The 15,000-nt window shown below is 42.0% G+C and overlaps 1 protein-coding gene across 3 annotated transcripts in view; it reads left to right on the forward strand.

The window, feature by feature from the left end:
* The window catches only part of LOC140202765 (uncharacterized), a 126,920-nt gene that overhangs the window by 28,795 nt on the left and 83,125 nt on the right, over positions 1 to 15,000 (forward strand). For all 3 annotated transcript variants that reach the window (XM_072268074.1, XM_072268075.1, XM_072268076.1), the window contains 3 exons: positions 3,676 to 3,711; positions 4,636 to 4,671; positions 5,673 to 5,779. In XM_072268074.1, the coding sequence (XP_072124175.1) occupies positions 3,676 to 3,711; positions 4,636 to 4,671; positions 5,673 to 5,779 (179 nt within the window). The remainder of the gene's footprint in view (positions 1 to 3,675; positions 3,712 to 4,635; positions 4,672 to 5,672; positions 5,780 to 15,000) is intronic.

Consider the following 15,000-nt stretch of genomic DNA (forward strand, 5'->3'; position numbering starts at 1 on the left):
CCAGGTATTTGTAATCCTCCACCATGTCCACACTGACCACCCGGATGGAAACAGGGGTCACCGATACCTTAGCTCTCCTCAGGTCTACCACCAGCTCCTTAGTCTTTTTCACATTAAGCTGCAGATAATTCTGCTCACACCATGTGACAAAGTTTCCTACCGTAGCCCTGTACTCAGCCTCATCTCCCTTGCTTATGCATCCAACTACGGCAGAGTCATCAGAAAACTTCTGAAGATGACAAGACTCTGTGCAGTAATTGAAGTCCGAGGTATAAATGGTGAAGAGAAAGGGAGACGAGACAGTCCCCTGTGGAGCCCCAGTGCTGCTGATCACTCTGTCGGACACACAGTGTTGCAAGCACACGTACTGTTTGTGATTGTCTCACAATTTAACAAGTAATCCAACCATAAAAACTAATTAAATCAGTAAAAATATTTAAAAATAATAACACTTAAAAATTAAAATCAATTAAATACAGTCATGAAACAGAAGTAAAAACAAAAAAACAACTTATCCTTACAAATATAAATGGTGCTTTTGTTCTTTTAGTCTTCTTGGGGATATTCTGATGGACCAGCCAGATGTTGTTCAGCAGCACCAGCACAGATCCAGACAAAAGGAAAATAGAAGAGATGATGTCTATAGACTAAAGCAGAATAAATCTTAGCAAATATGGTTCCTAAAATTCTCTGAGTCATAAAACATTTCCTTACTGGATGAAGCACCCTATCTCCATCTTCCTGTTATAACTGCACAAGTTATCATGCTGAGTTAGCAGAAAGGTTTAAACTGCACACACTTCCATGCTCTGTATAGCCTTGTAAATATAACATGCAACATAACCAGATTTTTTATTATAAAAAGCATTATTGTTATTGTTAATGCCCTAGGATTGCTTGTTTTAGCACATTTTACTTGTAGCATTTGCAAAATTAAGAGTAACATGGAGTTTGATGACCTGTTAAATGACTGTTACTCAAAATGACAGATCCTGAAAATCAGTTCTGTGCTGTTCTTTGCCACTTCTGACTTCCTTTGTATCACTGTTTCTGGAAGCAAAGTTTGAGCTAAAAATACAATGATATTTATCAAAGGCAGGAACTCTGAACTAAGTGTCTGAAACAACTACCAAAGTACAAGGCATTATAATACCAAGGTATTATGATTTAGGGCAGAGAAATTAAAGGAAAATAGGAGGTGTGTGTAATGGGATAACAGAGTAATCAATGAAGATTTTTAACTACAAATAAACCAGGAAATTTGCAATTACAAAGCACAGAATGAATTCCTGGAATGTATACAAGGTGAATTTGTAGATCAGACTGTTGAGAAACCAGTTAGAGAATAGATCTAGTTATGTGCAAGAAGAATGCATGAAATAATAATCTAATTGTAAAGAAGCCCATAAGGAAGTAGCCATAATGTAATTGAATTTCACATTGTTCAATCTGAAACCAACGTTTTCAACCTGTTCTTCATGTTTTTTTTGATAAACATCTCCATTGTCCACTGTCCCACGTAACTTAGTGTCACCTGCAAATTTACTAAGTCATTGATATGGATGACAAGCAATAATGGGTCCGGCACTGACCACTGAGACACACTACTAGTCACAAGCCTCTAGTACAAGAAACATCCTTCTGCCATCACCTTCAGCTTCCTACCATCCAGCTAATTCTGTATCCAATCAGACAGTTCTCTCTGGATCCGATGCTATCTAACATTCCAGAGCTCGTCTCCATGTGAAATCTTATCGAAGATCTTAGTGAAGTCCACAGAAACTTCATTAACCAACCTCCCCTTATCAACTTTCTTGGTCACCACATCATAAACTCAATCAAGTTTGTAGGCCATGCCAACAACTTTTAATCAATTCCTGTCTTTCCAGAAGTATTTATCCCTCAAAATCTTCTCCAGTAACCACAGGTGACCCACAAGTACATCACAGGTGTAAGACTTGTTTGTGTATTGTATCCAGTTTTCTTTCTTGACACCTCCTTAAATAAAGTTACAATGTTCACTGCCCTTCAGTCTACTAGCCCATGGTTAAAGTTGATCTGAATATCTCAGCCAGGGTTCCCGCAATTTCTTCTCTAGCTTCCAACAATGTTCTTGGATTATACTGGTCAGGCCTTGGAGACTTGTCTGCCTTCATAGCTTTTAAGACATCCATAAGGTAGTGTAGACTTACACCAAAGACTCCCCATTTACTTTTTCTAGCTCCAAAGTCTTCATGCCTTTTTCCATGGCAAAAACAGAGGAGAAATATTCATTAAGAACCTAGCCCATCTCCTCTGGCTGCACTCAAGGATGTTCTCTAGACTTTGAAAGGTCCTATTCTCTCTAAACTTACTATTTTTTCCTTAATATATTTATAAAATTTCTTTGGATTTTTTCTTAATCTGTTTTAACAATGTTATCTCATGTTTCTTTTTCGCCCTCCATTAGACTTCTGTATCCCACATATCGCTTCAAGGATGCAGTTGATCCCAGCTGTCTGTACGTGACCCACATCTCTTCCTATTTCCTGGCATAGGCTTCAATATCTCTTTATCTATTCCCTCCAACCTTGCTCTTCACTGTAACAGGAACATTAAAGCTGCCTCACCTTTAACAGCCTCCCACTTGCCAATGGTCCCTTTGACAAAACAATCCCTGCTCTAATCAACCTTTGCAAGCCCCTGTCACATATCATCAAAATTTACCTTGCTCCTATTTAGAAATTGGATGAGTTCTATCCCCTAACTAATCTATTTTATAACTAATAGAACTATGGTAATTACTCCGAAAGTGTTGCCCTTCTGTCACTTGCCCTGCCCTATTACCCCAGTGTGGCTCAATCTTTGCCCTCTCTTTTGCAGGGCACTTTTTATATTGCCCAAGGAAAGTTTTCTGAACACAGTTAACAAATTTCAACAAGTCTAAGCTCTTAACAGTATGATAGTGCCAGTCTCCATTAGGAAAGTTATAATCCTGTACCTTCACAACCCTATTATTCTTGCAGCTCTGCATAACCTACTTGCTTATTTGTTATTTTAATTCCTTTTGACTGCCTGGGGACCTCAAGTACAAACCCAACAATGTAATCATCTCCATCTCATTTCTGAGCTCTACCCAAAAACACTCATTGGACGACCCATCAGTAATTTCATCTCTGACTGCTGCTGTGACAGTGTCCTTAACCAGAAATACAATTTACCCTCCTCTCTTTTCCCCACCTTCATACTGCCTAATGGATCTGTGGCCTGAAACACTTAAGCTCTCAGTCCTGTCCCTCCCTTAGCCATGTTTCCACAATGACTGTCTACGTCTTCTATTAATCCACCGTACCTGTCAGGCCTCTTGCATTGAAATGAACACAATTTAGTCTACAGACTTTCCTCGCTCCCAGCCATGTGTTTGAGGCAGGAATCAATGAGCATCTAATCAACAGACAGGTTATCTGAAATGGGCAAAGGGGATATCATGAGCAGGATGGGTGAAAAGAATCTGGTGCATGAGATTCTTTAAGGCATTCCTATGTATGAAATACAATCATAATAATTTCTTAAACTCCACCTGCCAAACGTCAGGCTGAAGTTTAGTTTGGTGAGTACATTACTAAAATTTCCATGTACTTGACAGAGAAAAACTGAGGTTGAGAAATAGATTTCAGCAATACCTTTCTTCCCTAGGTATCAGCCAACAGTCAGATGAAAGGCCGCCTGAAGGTAATGATGGTTTGCATTTTCCTGCTTTATTAGGGAGTCACATTGTCTTGACTAGTTGGATGAATGAAAATCATTTCCACTCCTGGATCAAACTTTCCCCTTTCACTGGTTTCCTTGGATTTTCAGCTGCCTCTCTGCTGAGCCATGAGAATGCAGGCCAGGAGTATGGTGTGAAATATGGTTTTGCCAGTACAGAGATATATATGTATTGTGGTTTCTTAAGATTTTTATAGACAGGGTTGGTAATGGGGACAAGCTCCCACTATCAATTAAATGCTCCCTATGGCATACACCTCAAATAACCTCTGACAGTTGTCCAGCTCCGGTCCTTACTAAGCCAGGCAGAGCTATTTCTACTGACAGGAGAAGGGCAAAGGTGGGTTACTGGTGCCTTAAAAGCAATCACTGCAGGCAGATGGGGCTCATCACCTGTGGTTGGCTGCTCATTTACAAGAAGTAACTCTGATCTCAAACCTCTGCTGCCTTGTGGCTATATCCACTCATAGGGAAGGCTTTGGGAGTACAGTATACTTAGACGGAAGAACCTGGAGCTGAAGTCCCTAAAGCAGTCCTACTTTGAGTTCAATGCTGACTGGGAACTACTCTGATGCTGTTGGTGCCAAACTGTATCAGTCTCTGCCGTTCCTTTGAGTTCATCAGATGCACAGAGAGGGGAAGCTGGCCACAAGGGCAGCAGTTTGCTCTTCATATCGCATTGCCCAGGCTTGTGTATCTAGACAGCTAGAACACAACATCCATGGTCAACCCTGACCAACTGAGACCTCACAATATATATTGGACGTAAGTTAAATAAATAGTGCAAAATAAGTTTAGTTTGGTGAGTCCATTACTAAAATTTCCATGCACTTGACAGAGAAGAACTGAGGTTGAGAAATAGATTTCAGCAATGCCTTTCTTCCCCAGGTACCAGCCAACAGTCGGATAAGAAGCCGCCTGAAGGTAATGATGGTTTGCATTTTCCTGCTTTATTGGGGAGTCACATTGTGCCAACACAGCTAGATGAATGCTTATCATTTTCTCTCCTGGATCAAACTTTCCCCTTTCCCTGATTTCCCTGGAACTCCAGCTGTCTCTGTGCTGAGCCATGGGAATGCAGGCCTGGACAGTGTTGTGGATTGTAGAACCTCTTGAGACTCAGGTTCAATCCCGATGCATGTTCTGTTTCTGTAAAGACTGAATCTTCTCCTTGTGACCTTATGAGTACCTTCCAGGTGCTGCAAGTTCCTCCCATATCTCAAAGATGTGTGGTCTGATGCGTTAATTTGCTGAGGTGAAATTTCTCTTCTGTGAGTGAGGGGTAGAATCAGGGGCAGTTGATGGGAATACAGGGAGAATTAAATGGGAACGGATGAGACTGCTAATGCTGGAATCTGTAGCTACAAATAAAATGCTGAAGGAACTCAGTGGGTCAGGCAGCGTCTGTGGAGAAATATGAGCAGTTAACATTTTGATTTGATGCCCTGCGTCTGGATTTAAAATAATGAAGGTGGATTTAAATAATAATAAGTAAAATGAGATTAGTGTAGAATTTGTGTAAATGAATGCTTGATGCTGGCATTCACTCAGTGAGTCGAAGGGCTGTCTCCTTGCTCTATGATTCTATAACTCCATCCATAAATGAAAGGAAAAGACTCACTGTCCATCCAGCCTGTACCAGGCAATTGGCATCACAACATCTCCAACAGTCACCTGGTGACATCCACACTTCATGCCCTTACCTGCTGTTTACCCGGAGGAAATCTCTGAATGTCTTCCTTCTCCCTTCCATTTCACCTTGGCTTGGTTTACGTTACTGAATGTAATCAGTGGGTTAGCCTCTGGTCACCGGGTGACTAATAAATCAGAGATTAAGTGTTTCTGTGTCTCATGCAAACTACGCTTGATCAGATTAAATCTTTTTATAGTGGAATATAAGCAGGTTGTTGTGACTTTTGTTCTAGATTCTGGTGACCCCGTCAAGCGGCTGGATACGAAAGAGACTCTCTTTATGTTACTCGCTCTGCACATGGAGGAGTCTCCATTCTGTGAGGAACCAGTCAAATGTGAGGTAATCAGAGTACAAAAATAACACAGTATAAAACTAATCATTTGTATTAAATTTGCTTAATCACTATCACAGCAGATTCAGAGAAGCAAAGGAAGCTTGCTCACTCCAAACAGTAAAGAGTAGAAAACTAACACGAAAGGTTGGTGTCCATGCATCTCATCTCTATGTAGAGCCCAAAACACTGGTCTTAAGTTGGATATAAACTATTGCAAGTGGCTGTAGGTACTATCGGTCTGCAATCCAGGGAGATCTCTCATCAGAACATTATTTATCTGAAACAACTGGTTATTTCATGGCAGGGTTTTACCAGATCTATCCCAATTTAGATTAAATCTTTTCTCTGATCCATTTCAGTATTAGCCAATTATGAAACAAGTTCTCTTCAAAGTGGCCAAGCCACTGAGAAATTACAGCAGTTGTTCAAAATAGCTGCCTCATTCTTGACTGCATATGAAGGCCAAAAGCAAGTTACTGGAGGAACCAAACCCCTGCTGGGACTTCACCTCCCCTCTGACATCCCCTTCTCCAATGTAGAATGATCTATTCTCAGCAGAAGACTCACCTTTGTACTAAGTTCCTCCAGCAGCTTGTTTTCAAGATCCCAATAACTGCAGTCTCTTGTGTCTCCATGTTTAAAAGCACCTTGTTCAGTCACATCTGGAAAATCAAGGCTGAATGATGAGGTTGGCCAAGATGTGAGAATTTCTACTAGTTGAGACCAAGCAGTGTAGAGCATTTGTATGCAAGCCACTCTGTATCCAGCTTGTTATTGGAGTAAACTTGGTTAGTTCTTCCAAAAATATTTGCGTAAAATATGAAGAAGTGTGTGTAAACTGGAGATCAGGAAATGGAGTAAAACTAAATGAGATTTTCAATTTTAAAGAGTCTTCTCCCTCAGTGTGATGTCCAGTGCTAGCATCAAGATGTGTGAGTCATTGGATGGTACTTGAAGTTAAGTTTATTGTCAGGTGCTCAAGCCTAGTGAGGCACAGGTACAGTGAAAACACCTGTACTAGGCAGGAGCGGCAGCAGCACACAGCACACTGGTACAGACAACACACAGATATAAATTATACCATACATTGAAAAAAACTGTGGGGGGGGGGGTAAAAATCCAATCAGAGATGAGTCCATGGTTGTGCAAGAGATGGTCCGTAGTGTTTCATTACTGAGATAGGGATAGGGTTGTGCAGTTCTGTTCAAGAAAGTAACTATTGCTAAAGGTAGTGGTGTAGGACTTCATTCTTTTGTATCTGCTGCCTGATGGTAGCAGCAAGAATAGGGCATGATCCAGATGGTGGGAATCTTTGACCAATTGATGTTGCCTTCTTAACAGTTTAAGATGGCGCTGATGAAGCTCAGCGACTACTTGCTGGTGGCAAATAAAACAAAGAAAACAACTAAATACTTTATTAATCACACTTTTTCTGGTAAACGATCACTGCAAACAATAGACTGTAACTTCCCCAACGCAACGTGGCATTTTTGTGGTGGGAACTGAAGTCTCAAGGTTGCAGACCAGTTGTGGGATGGTGTGTGCGGGCTGAATCGAGGTGGTGGAGTCCGTGCCAGAGAGCAGGAAATGGCTGGTAGGGACTTGAAGGCAATTCGATTCAGCAGGACCGAGGCAAGAAGAGAGGACGACCCGAGGTTTGATCGATTTAAGTGCTGAGCCGAATTGGAAAATTTGGGTACAGGCTGAATTATGGTGGTAGGGCACCGACCCGAGAGCATGTGAAAGTGGCAGGGCCTGGCTCGGAGAGCAAGGAATGACCTGAGGTTTGAACAATTTAAGCGTTGGGCCAAATTGAAGAAGGTCAGAGTGTCCGGGCCAGAGACGAGGGATGGACCGTTTCAATCGCTGCTCTGTGAGGTTTACCCGACTCTGCGCTGAACTTCAACTCATTGCTTTTCGAGGTTTACTTGACTCTGCGTTGAACTTCGACTCGCTGCTTTGCGAGGTTTATTCGACCCTGCACCGAACTGTGGCTGTGGCTTGCAACTATCATAGTGTGGACTCACTTTTATGAACTTCAGTTCTGAATGCTATTTGCTTACTTTTGTTGTTTGCACTTTTTTCCTGCACTTTGGGTGTTTGACGGTCTTTTTTATAAATGGATTCTATTGGGGTTCTTTGTTTTTTAGCTGCCTGTAAGAAAATGAATCTCAAGGTGTATAAAGCATACATATTTTGATAATAAAAGTACCTTGAACTTGAACCTCCTGTAGATAATGTCAGTGGTTGGGACAGATGTGCCAGTATTGCATTGCGCTGTGTTCACTACTTTCTGCAGCCTTATCTATTGCCCAATAATTGTTTTCTATCTAACCTAACTGAGCATTTGTGAAGACTGGAGGTGACAACTGATTTTGGTTTGGTGGATATCACGTCAACACAGGAACATGTCGGGGATATGGTAAAAGAGTCTGCATGTAGTTTGCTCATTCTCCCTATGACTACCTACATGGGGGGGTTTGCTCCAGATTGCTCTGGTTCCAAAAGAAAATAAGTTGCAGGACTGCAGGGAGACAAGCAAGATGGGAAAGGGACTGATGGGATGGCTCTGCTAGGAGCTAGCATGAACCCACAGGCTAAATGATCCCTGCAGCAGGAAAGTAAGGGAAGAGTTGTTGCCACATCACAGACTGTTTAACTTCACTTCTCTGTCATATCCATTTAGGATATTGAGGAGAATTGTTGGGTTGATGTTATAAAACAATGGGGGATAACAGGCTTAGGCTTATCTGGCAGCCTGCCTTTTCTGTTCCTTCTCATTACTTTAGTGCCGTTCTGGTAGTTTTGATACCCATACACTGAAGGATGATGACTTTAAGCATCTAAGGCAGGGTTTCCCAACCTTTTTATGTTATGGACTCCCACCATTGACTGAGGGGCCGTGAACCCCATGTTGGGAACCTCTTATCTAAGGATTTTTCCTGCTTAGGTCTTCAGGTATCATTTGATAGAGCAAGCATCCTCCATATTCTTCTATCTTCATCTTCTGACACCTGACCTATATGATACCTGACAGGTCTTGGCTGGTGACTCAGGTGCACAGGAAGTTCAATAGTGTGTTCAAGAGATACTTGCTTCATATCATGTCATATATTTCAGTGTGGAGACATCTGTACCAGACAAGAGCAGGATATCACATTGCATTTGATCGGCAGAGTGGAACCTACCAACCTGGACTGTTAATGTGCATGAGAATCGGGCAGAATGAGGGGTTGGAGCTGACATAGAGACTGACAAAGAGAACAAGAGGTTGTGAGTGGTCAGCAGTTTGGACTTGTTGACTAGCAGAACAAGTGCAGGGATACACAGTGGTTGAATTGAATAATAGATTTACTCTGCTTGATTTGCAGTTCGCAACTGAAGGAATGTATGAATAAACTCTTCTCGGGCTTCCACCCAGGTACAGATATCCAATATAATCGTTATTTCAATGACAAACTCTGACATCTTCTTCAGAGTTTATTTGTCATATACACTGGGAAAGCACCAGATCATTTTTCACTTACCTTACAAACTCCAGATCCTTTTTTGAAGGAATGTGGTTTGTAGGGTGAATCCATCTTTTGGACCAGTTTCACTATTACGATGGTGCACACCTTGGATTTGTCCCTCTCCCAATCTCTTTGCTCTTATCATCTATGGAGAGGAACTTGGATAGTTCTCTTAAAGGTGGAGATTCAGCACGTGTAATTAACTCATTAATTTCAATGGTAGGAATGGAGGAGAGTATATGGGGTAGGGATCTCTGCAACTGGAATATCCCGGCAGCACAGAATCATCCAGAATTATGACCAGTTTACTGCCAAGAAGTGACCCAGGAAGAGAATGAAAAGGGCTTCCTTAAGTCAATCATTTTTAATAACTCCTTTACCCTTGTGGATCTCCTAAATACAATCTAGCTGTGCACCATTCCACATATTTATTACAGTTCTAGTACCTGTATCACTTACATATCTCCCTTCTGCTGCTGTGTATCTTCCTGTCTTTACAGAATAAGGTGAGGGGAGTAGGATGAGTACAAACTGGCAAATGATAGGAGAGAACGAGTGAGGGGGAGAATGTGTCATTGGGGGAGGGGGGATAAGGTAAGGGCCTGGGAGTCAATAGGTGGAAAAGGCTTTTGGCGTCAGCCTCCTTCCTTTTCAGTTCTGAAGACGGGTTTCAGCCCAAAAAGTCAACTGTTCATTTCTATCCATAGGTGCTGCCTGACCTGCTGATTTCCTCCAGGATTTTGTGTGTGTTGCACTGCTGTGGGTCTGTAGCCTATGCTCTGTAGATACAACTCAAAAACTGATTACTGCTTGTACTTTACATTTCAACAGGATTTTTTGAGGGCTGGTGGACTCTTATGTGTATTAGTACTTGCTACCACTATTCCATTAGCCCAAGAAGATGTGTAATGTTTGACAATTGCCTCGCACACCCATTTTTGCATGTCTCCCATCAACCATCTCTTCAGAATCAATCATACCTCATACACCCACTGGCTTTGTCTTATCTCTAAATTTATGGATCTTCATTTTATACTGATCCTTTATCACCGATTTAGAGAGTCACCTATTTATCACCTCTTGTGTATCTCTCATTGAGTAGTCTACAATTCTTAGAGCAACAACTTGACATTCATTCTTTGCTTTTTATGATTCTGTGATAAGCCAATATTGAACAGAATAAAACAGATAGACGTGGAAAAAGCTGCCAGAAGAAGTGGTTGAGGCAGGTACAATAACAGCATTCAGAAGACACTGGGATACTTATATGGATAGAAAAGGTTTAGAGGGATATGGGGAAAACACCAGCAAATGAGAATGGCTTAGATAGGAATCTTGGTCAATATGGACCATTTGAGCCAAAGGGCCTTATTCTGTGCTGTATGGATCTACAATTCTGTCAGATGAAAGGTCAACGCTATTGATAATGATGATGCAAGAGACTGCAGGTGCTGGAAATCTGGAGCAAAACACAAAAGAGTGAAGGAACTCAGCAAGTCAGGCACCATCAGTGGAGGGATATTTACTATCGACATTTTGGGTTGAGCCCCTTCATCAGCACTGATGGGATTGTGGGGAGACAGCCAGTATAAAATCATGGGGCAGGGTGGGGAAGGGCTGGAGCGGAAGCTGGCAGCTGATAGGTGGATCTAAATGAGGAGGGTGATAGGCAGGTGAGGGAGAGAGTAGAGTGGGAATGATGCAAGAGGCTGGGAGGTGATAGGTAGAAGTGTTAAAGGGTTGAGAAGGGTTGGAATTTGATTTTAAAAAAGGGACAGTGGACCATGGAATAAAAGGAAGGAGGTGGAGATGGGAACCAGTGGGAGTAATGTATGGGGACAACCTGGTTCAGATGGAATTGGGGTTAAAAATGCTGATACAGAAAGTATTAATTCCACTCATTGAATCTTTGTTGGATATGGGACTATGCCAGTGGCACCTGATAAAATCATGTCACTCTCCAAGCAAGGAAAGAGAATGAACTTGTAATCTATGCAGACTAGCATTGATGGTGGAGACAAATAAATGTTCATTTGAATAGGTTTGTGCTATTGCAAAAGAAGACTAGTTAAAGGTCCTCTTATGTCTACCTAATGTCTCCCTGTTTATGTATGTGTGTATGTATTTATTTATTGAGATAAAGCTTGGAATAGACCCTTCTGGCCCTTCAAGCCACGCTGCGCAGTAACCCCTAATTAACTCTAGCCTAATCACAGGACAACTTGCAATAACCAATTAGCCTACTAACCAATGCATTTTTCGACTGTAGAAGGAAACTGAAGCACCTGGAGGAAATCCCATGCATTTTATGGGGAGGGTGTATGAACTCCTTGCAGATGACATTGGAATTGAACTCCAAATGTCAGTGTCCAGAACTGCAATAGCATTGTGCTAACCACTATGTACCATGGAAGGATATATAGTATATGTAAGAGAGAGAGTTGTTACAAGAATCAACCTTTGTAATAATGATCAGTGAGGCACAGAGAATCTATATATACCGACAAGTAACTTTTCTTATTTCAACTAAAAAAGCAGGTGGATTCACACTCTTATCTACCTGTGTGCTCCCTACTAGAACCCTTGCCACTCCATGAACAGTCAATAAAGAGAAAAAAATATTACCCGGGAAAGGAGTCTACACTGGATTTGCATTCCTCGTGATCCAGATCTCCATGTGTCCATGGGGTCCTCCTTATCCGCGATAGTTGGTCTCTGACTGCTGGAGAGTTATCACCCCTGCGTATTTGGAGCTCCTGAGTCTCATCAACTGAACCATTGGATCTCCATCACATTGGCTCAAGGTCACCTGACCTACCTGGGTCACCTTCTTACTGGTTACTGGTCCAGAGCTACAGCCAACATTGTTTCATGGCTCTGCCCACCCCAGCCTTGTGTATTTGTGTCTTTACACTCTGACTGGTCCAAACCAGTTAAATGAGGCAACCCAGACAGAGTCTAACGAGATTACCGATTGCAGGTCTGGCATTTTACATAACAAGTAGCTACTCCGGTCTCAGGTATATTGCTTTGATTAGATTGTCCCAGAGCAAGAATCAGTTCGGAGTCCATTTCATTTACATAACAAATGGCTGCTTGTTTGAGAATGGTCTCAGGTTTAGCAGATCATTAGCTGAAGCTCCTTGTGTCCACATTCAGTTGCTCTGATTAGATTATCCAAGAGCAAGAAACTGTTCAGAGTCCACAAAATGGAGGAGGGAAACAAAGACAACTGGCTTGTCTGCTTCCTCTGTCCTTGATCAGACTGAAGTTTCTTCTGGCCTACATCTCCCTCCTCTTGATCCAAAGATATTTATCTTAGGATCATTATGCTCCTCTCATTCAGTTGACTGCCCACAGGACTGCCATGGAACTCCAGAAGGTGTGCAACACTTACATTCTATAAAAGAGTTAACATTTACTAACTAAATTCACCCACTTTATACTGACAATCATTTCTGCTGTTTCCTGAAAGCATTATCCTCGATTTCTCCCATTATTTCAGCCTTCCATCTTCTCAGTTGATATACATTGAGCAATACAATTATCAGGGTACATAAAATTAGTATTACAGCAGCATGTGATACTATTCTTACCCATGAATGTATCATTTGTCCCCCAATTCCAAAATTTACTCCAAAAGCCTGGGTTACTCAATAATTCATTTGCCTTACCAACATGTGTTTTAATTAATTTAGTGTGTTTAGTCCATTGATGGATTATCTCTCTTGCCTCCTCCACAACGCGTATCCAGTCTGCAGTCAAGTGAGGAATTGGTGGCAATTCAGTAACAACATAGTCCCACAGATAGTCATCTGTGTCACTTCGTTGGATCTTGAAGTTCTCCTTTATTACTGTGTCTCCTGCTGGCTGAGGCAAGGTTCATCCTCCAATGGTCAGATCTAAATTCACATTCCCTTTGGCGACATAGGGAATGCTTCCATCCCTTGGTATAACTTGTGAACCCTGTTGCTGTATAATATGTCTGTCCCACCAATGCATGTTGTAAGAAAGAACAATTTTCTTAAGTACTGAAACCACAATTTGTAAGCTTCTGCTTTGTCATTTCTTCTGAACAAGACCGGTGGTCTCCCCCTTGACGGTATCATGATAAGTCTATCCCTTTCCCAATACCAGTCATAACAATAGCATATGTTGGTGGGTTACTTAAGGATATCCATGTATCCTCATGATATTTGCCAACACTGTGAACCCTTTTCAAAGGGTAGGTTGAATTATTTCCATGTTGGGGAATGTGGAATACTGCTCTGGCATAAAACCTTCCTTTACCATCATCACAGGTACTCAGTACTCCATCGGTTATTGTAAGGCTTCTAATATGACACAATGGCACCCTTTCTCCAACCCATTCTTTTAGCTGCTCATCTGAGACCCAATTATGGTAAGCAACCAACTAGCATATGTACCACAGATCTCAGTAACATGCATTTCCTTAGACATGAGATCCATGCAGTCAATAATCAAATCTGTTGTATCTTGAAGGGGCTTCAGAAATTTAACTGCATCCAGAGTTACCTGGGATGCATCTCAACCAATCTGATTAGTTTGTACCCGATCTTAGTAATTTTCTCCAGTAATATCCCTTATTTTCTGCTGGAGAGACTGTATCTGGTTTTCTAATTTTGCTATATCTAGGGTGTTGACCATTGCTACCCCTGATGCATAACCTGCTCCCACTAGTTCCAATAGTACTCTTTTCCTTCTATTTTTGACTGGCTTAAACTCAGTCCTGCTTAATTGTCTTCCAAGAAGGTGAGTAAATAATTGTTTTGTTGCAGGTGAGCATCATTCAGGCACTGTTATTTCAGTTAGATTAAAAATTACCTGCACATGCTGGTACCCTGATACCAAAGTGACAAATTCTCCTGTATCCTCTAACACTAATCCTACCCCGTTTGTATTACGGCAACACACATCAAAGTTGCTGGTGAATGCAGCAGGCCAGGCAGCATCTCTAGGAAGAGGTACAGTCGACATTTCGGGCCGAGACCCTTCGTCAGGACTAACTGAAAGAAGAGCTAGTAAGAGATTTGAAAGTGGGAGGGGGAGGGGGAGATCCAAAACGATAGAAGAAGACAGGAGGGGGAGGGATGGAGCCAAGAGCTGGACAGTTGATTGGCAAAAGGGATATGAGAGGATCATGGGACAGGAGGCCCAGGGAGAAAAAAAGGGGGAAGGGGGGGAAAAACCCAGAGGATGGGCAAGGATAATGGATGGGGTACAAGGGGGAGGTGGGGCATTAGCGGAAGTTTGAGAAGTCAATATTCATGCCATCAGGTTGGAGGCTACCCAGACGGAATATAAGGTGTTGTTCCTCCAACTGAGTGTGGCTTCATCTTTACAGTAGAGGAGGCCATGGATAGACATATCAGAATGGGAATGGGACGTGGAATTATAATGTGTGGCCACTGGGAGATCCTGCTTTCTCTGGCGGACAGAGCGTAGGTGTTCAGCGAAATGATCTCCCAGTCTGCATCAGGTAGCGAAACGATCTCCCAGTCGTTTGTATTACGCTGGCTCTCACTACATTTAGGCTCTGGTATAGTTTCCGTCACTTGTGAGTGTGGAGTAGTGTTTTTTCTAACAGTTTTGAAAATCTGGAAAGGGCCTGGCCCCTGACAAAAACTCTTCTCCGTGTCCTTTAGTGCCTTCCCCATTCTACTTTCCCTGTGTACTACATTCCCCTGTGGACA

Source organism: Mobula birostris, chromosome 9, assembly GCF_030028105.1.
Source record: "Mobula birostris isolate sMobBir1 chromosome 9, sMobBir1.hap1, whole genome shotgun sequence".
Lineage (NCBI taxonomy): Eukaryota > Metazoa > Chordata > Chondrichthyes > Myliobatiformes > Myliobatidae > Mobula > Mobula birostris.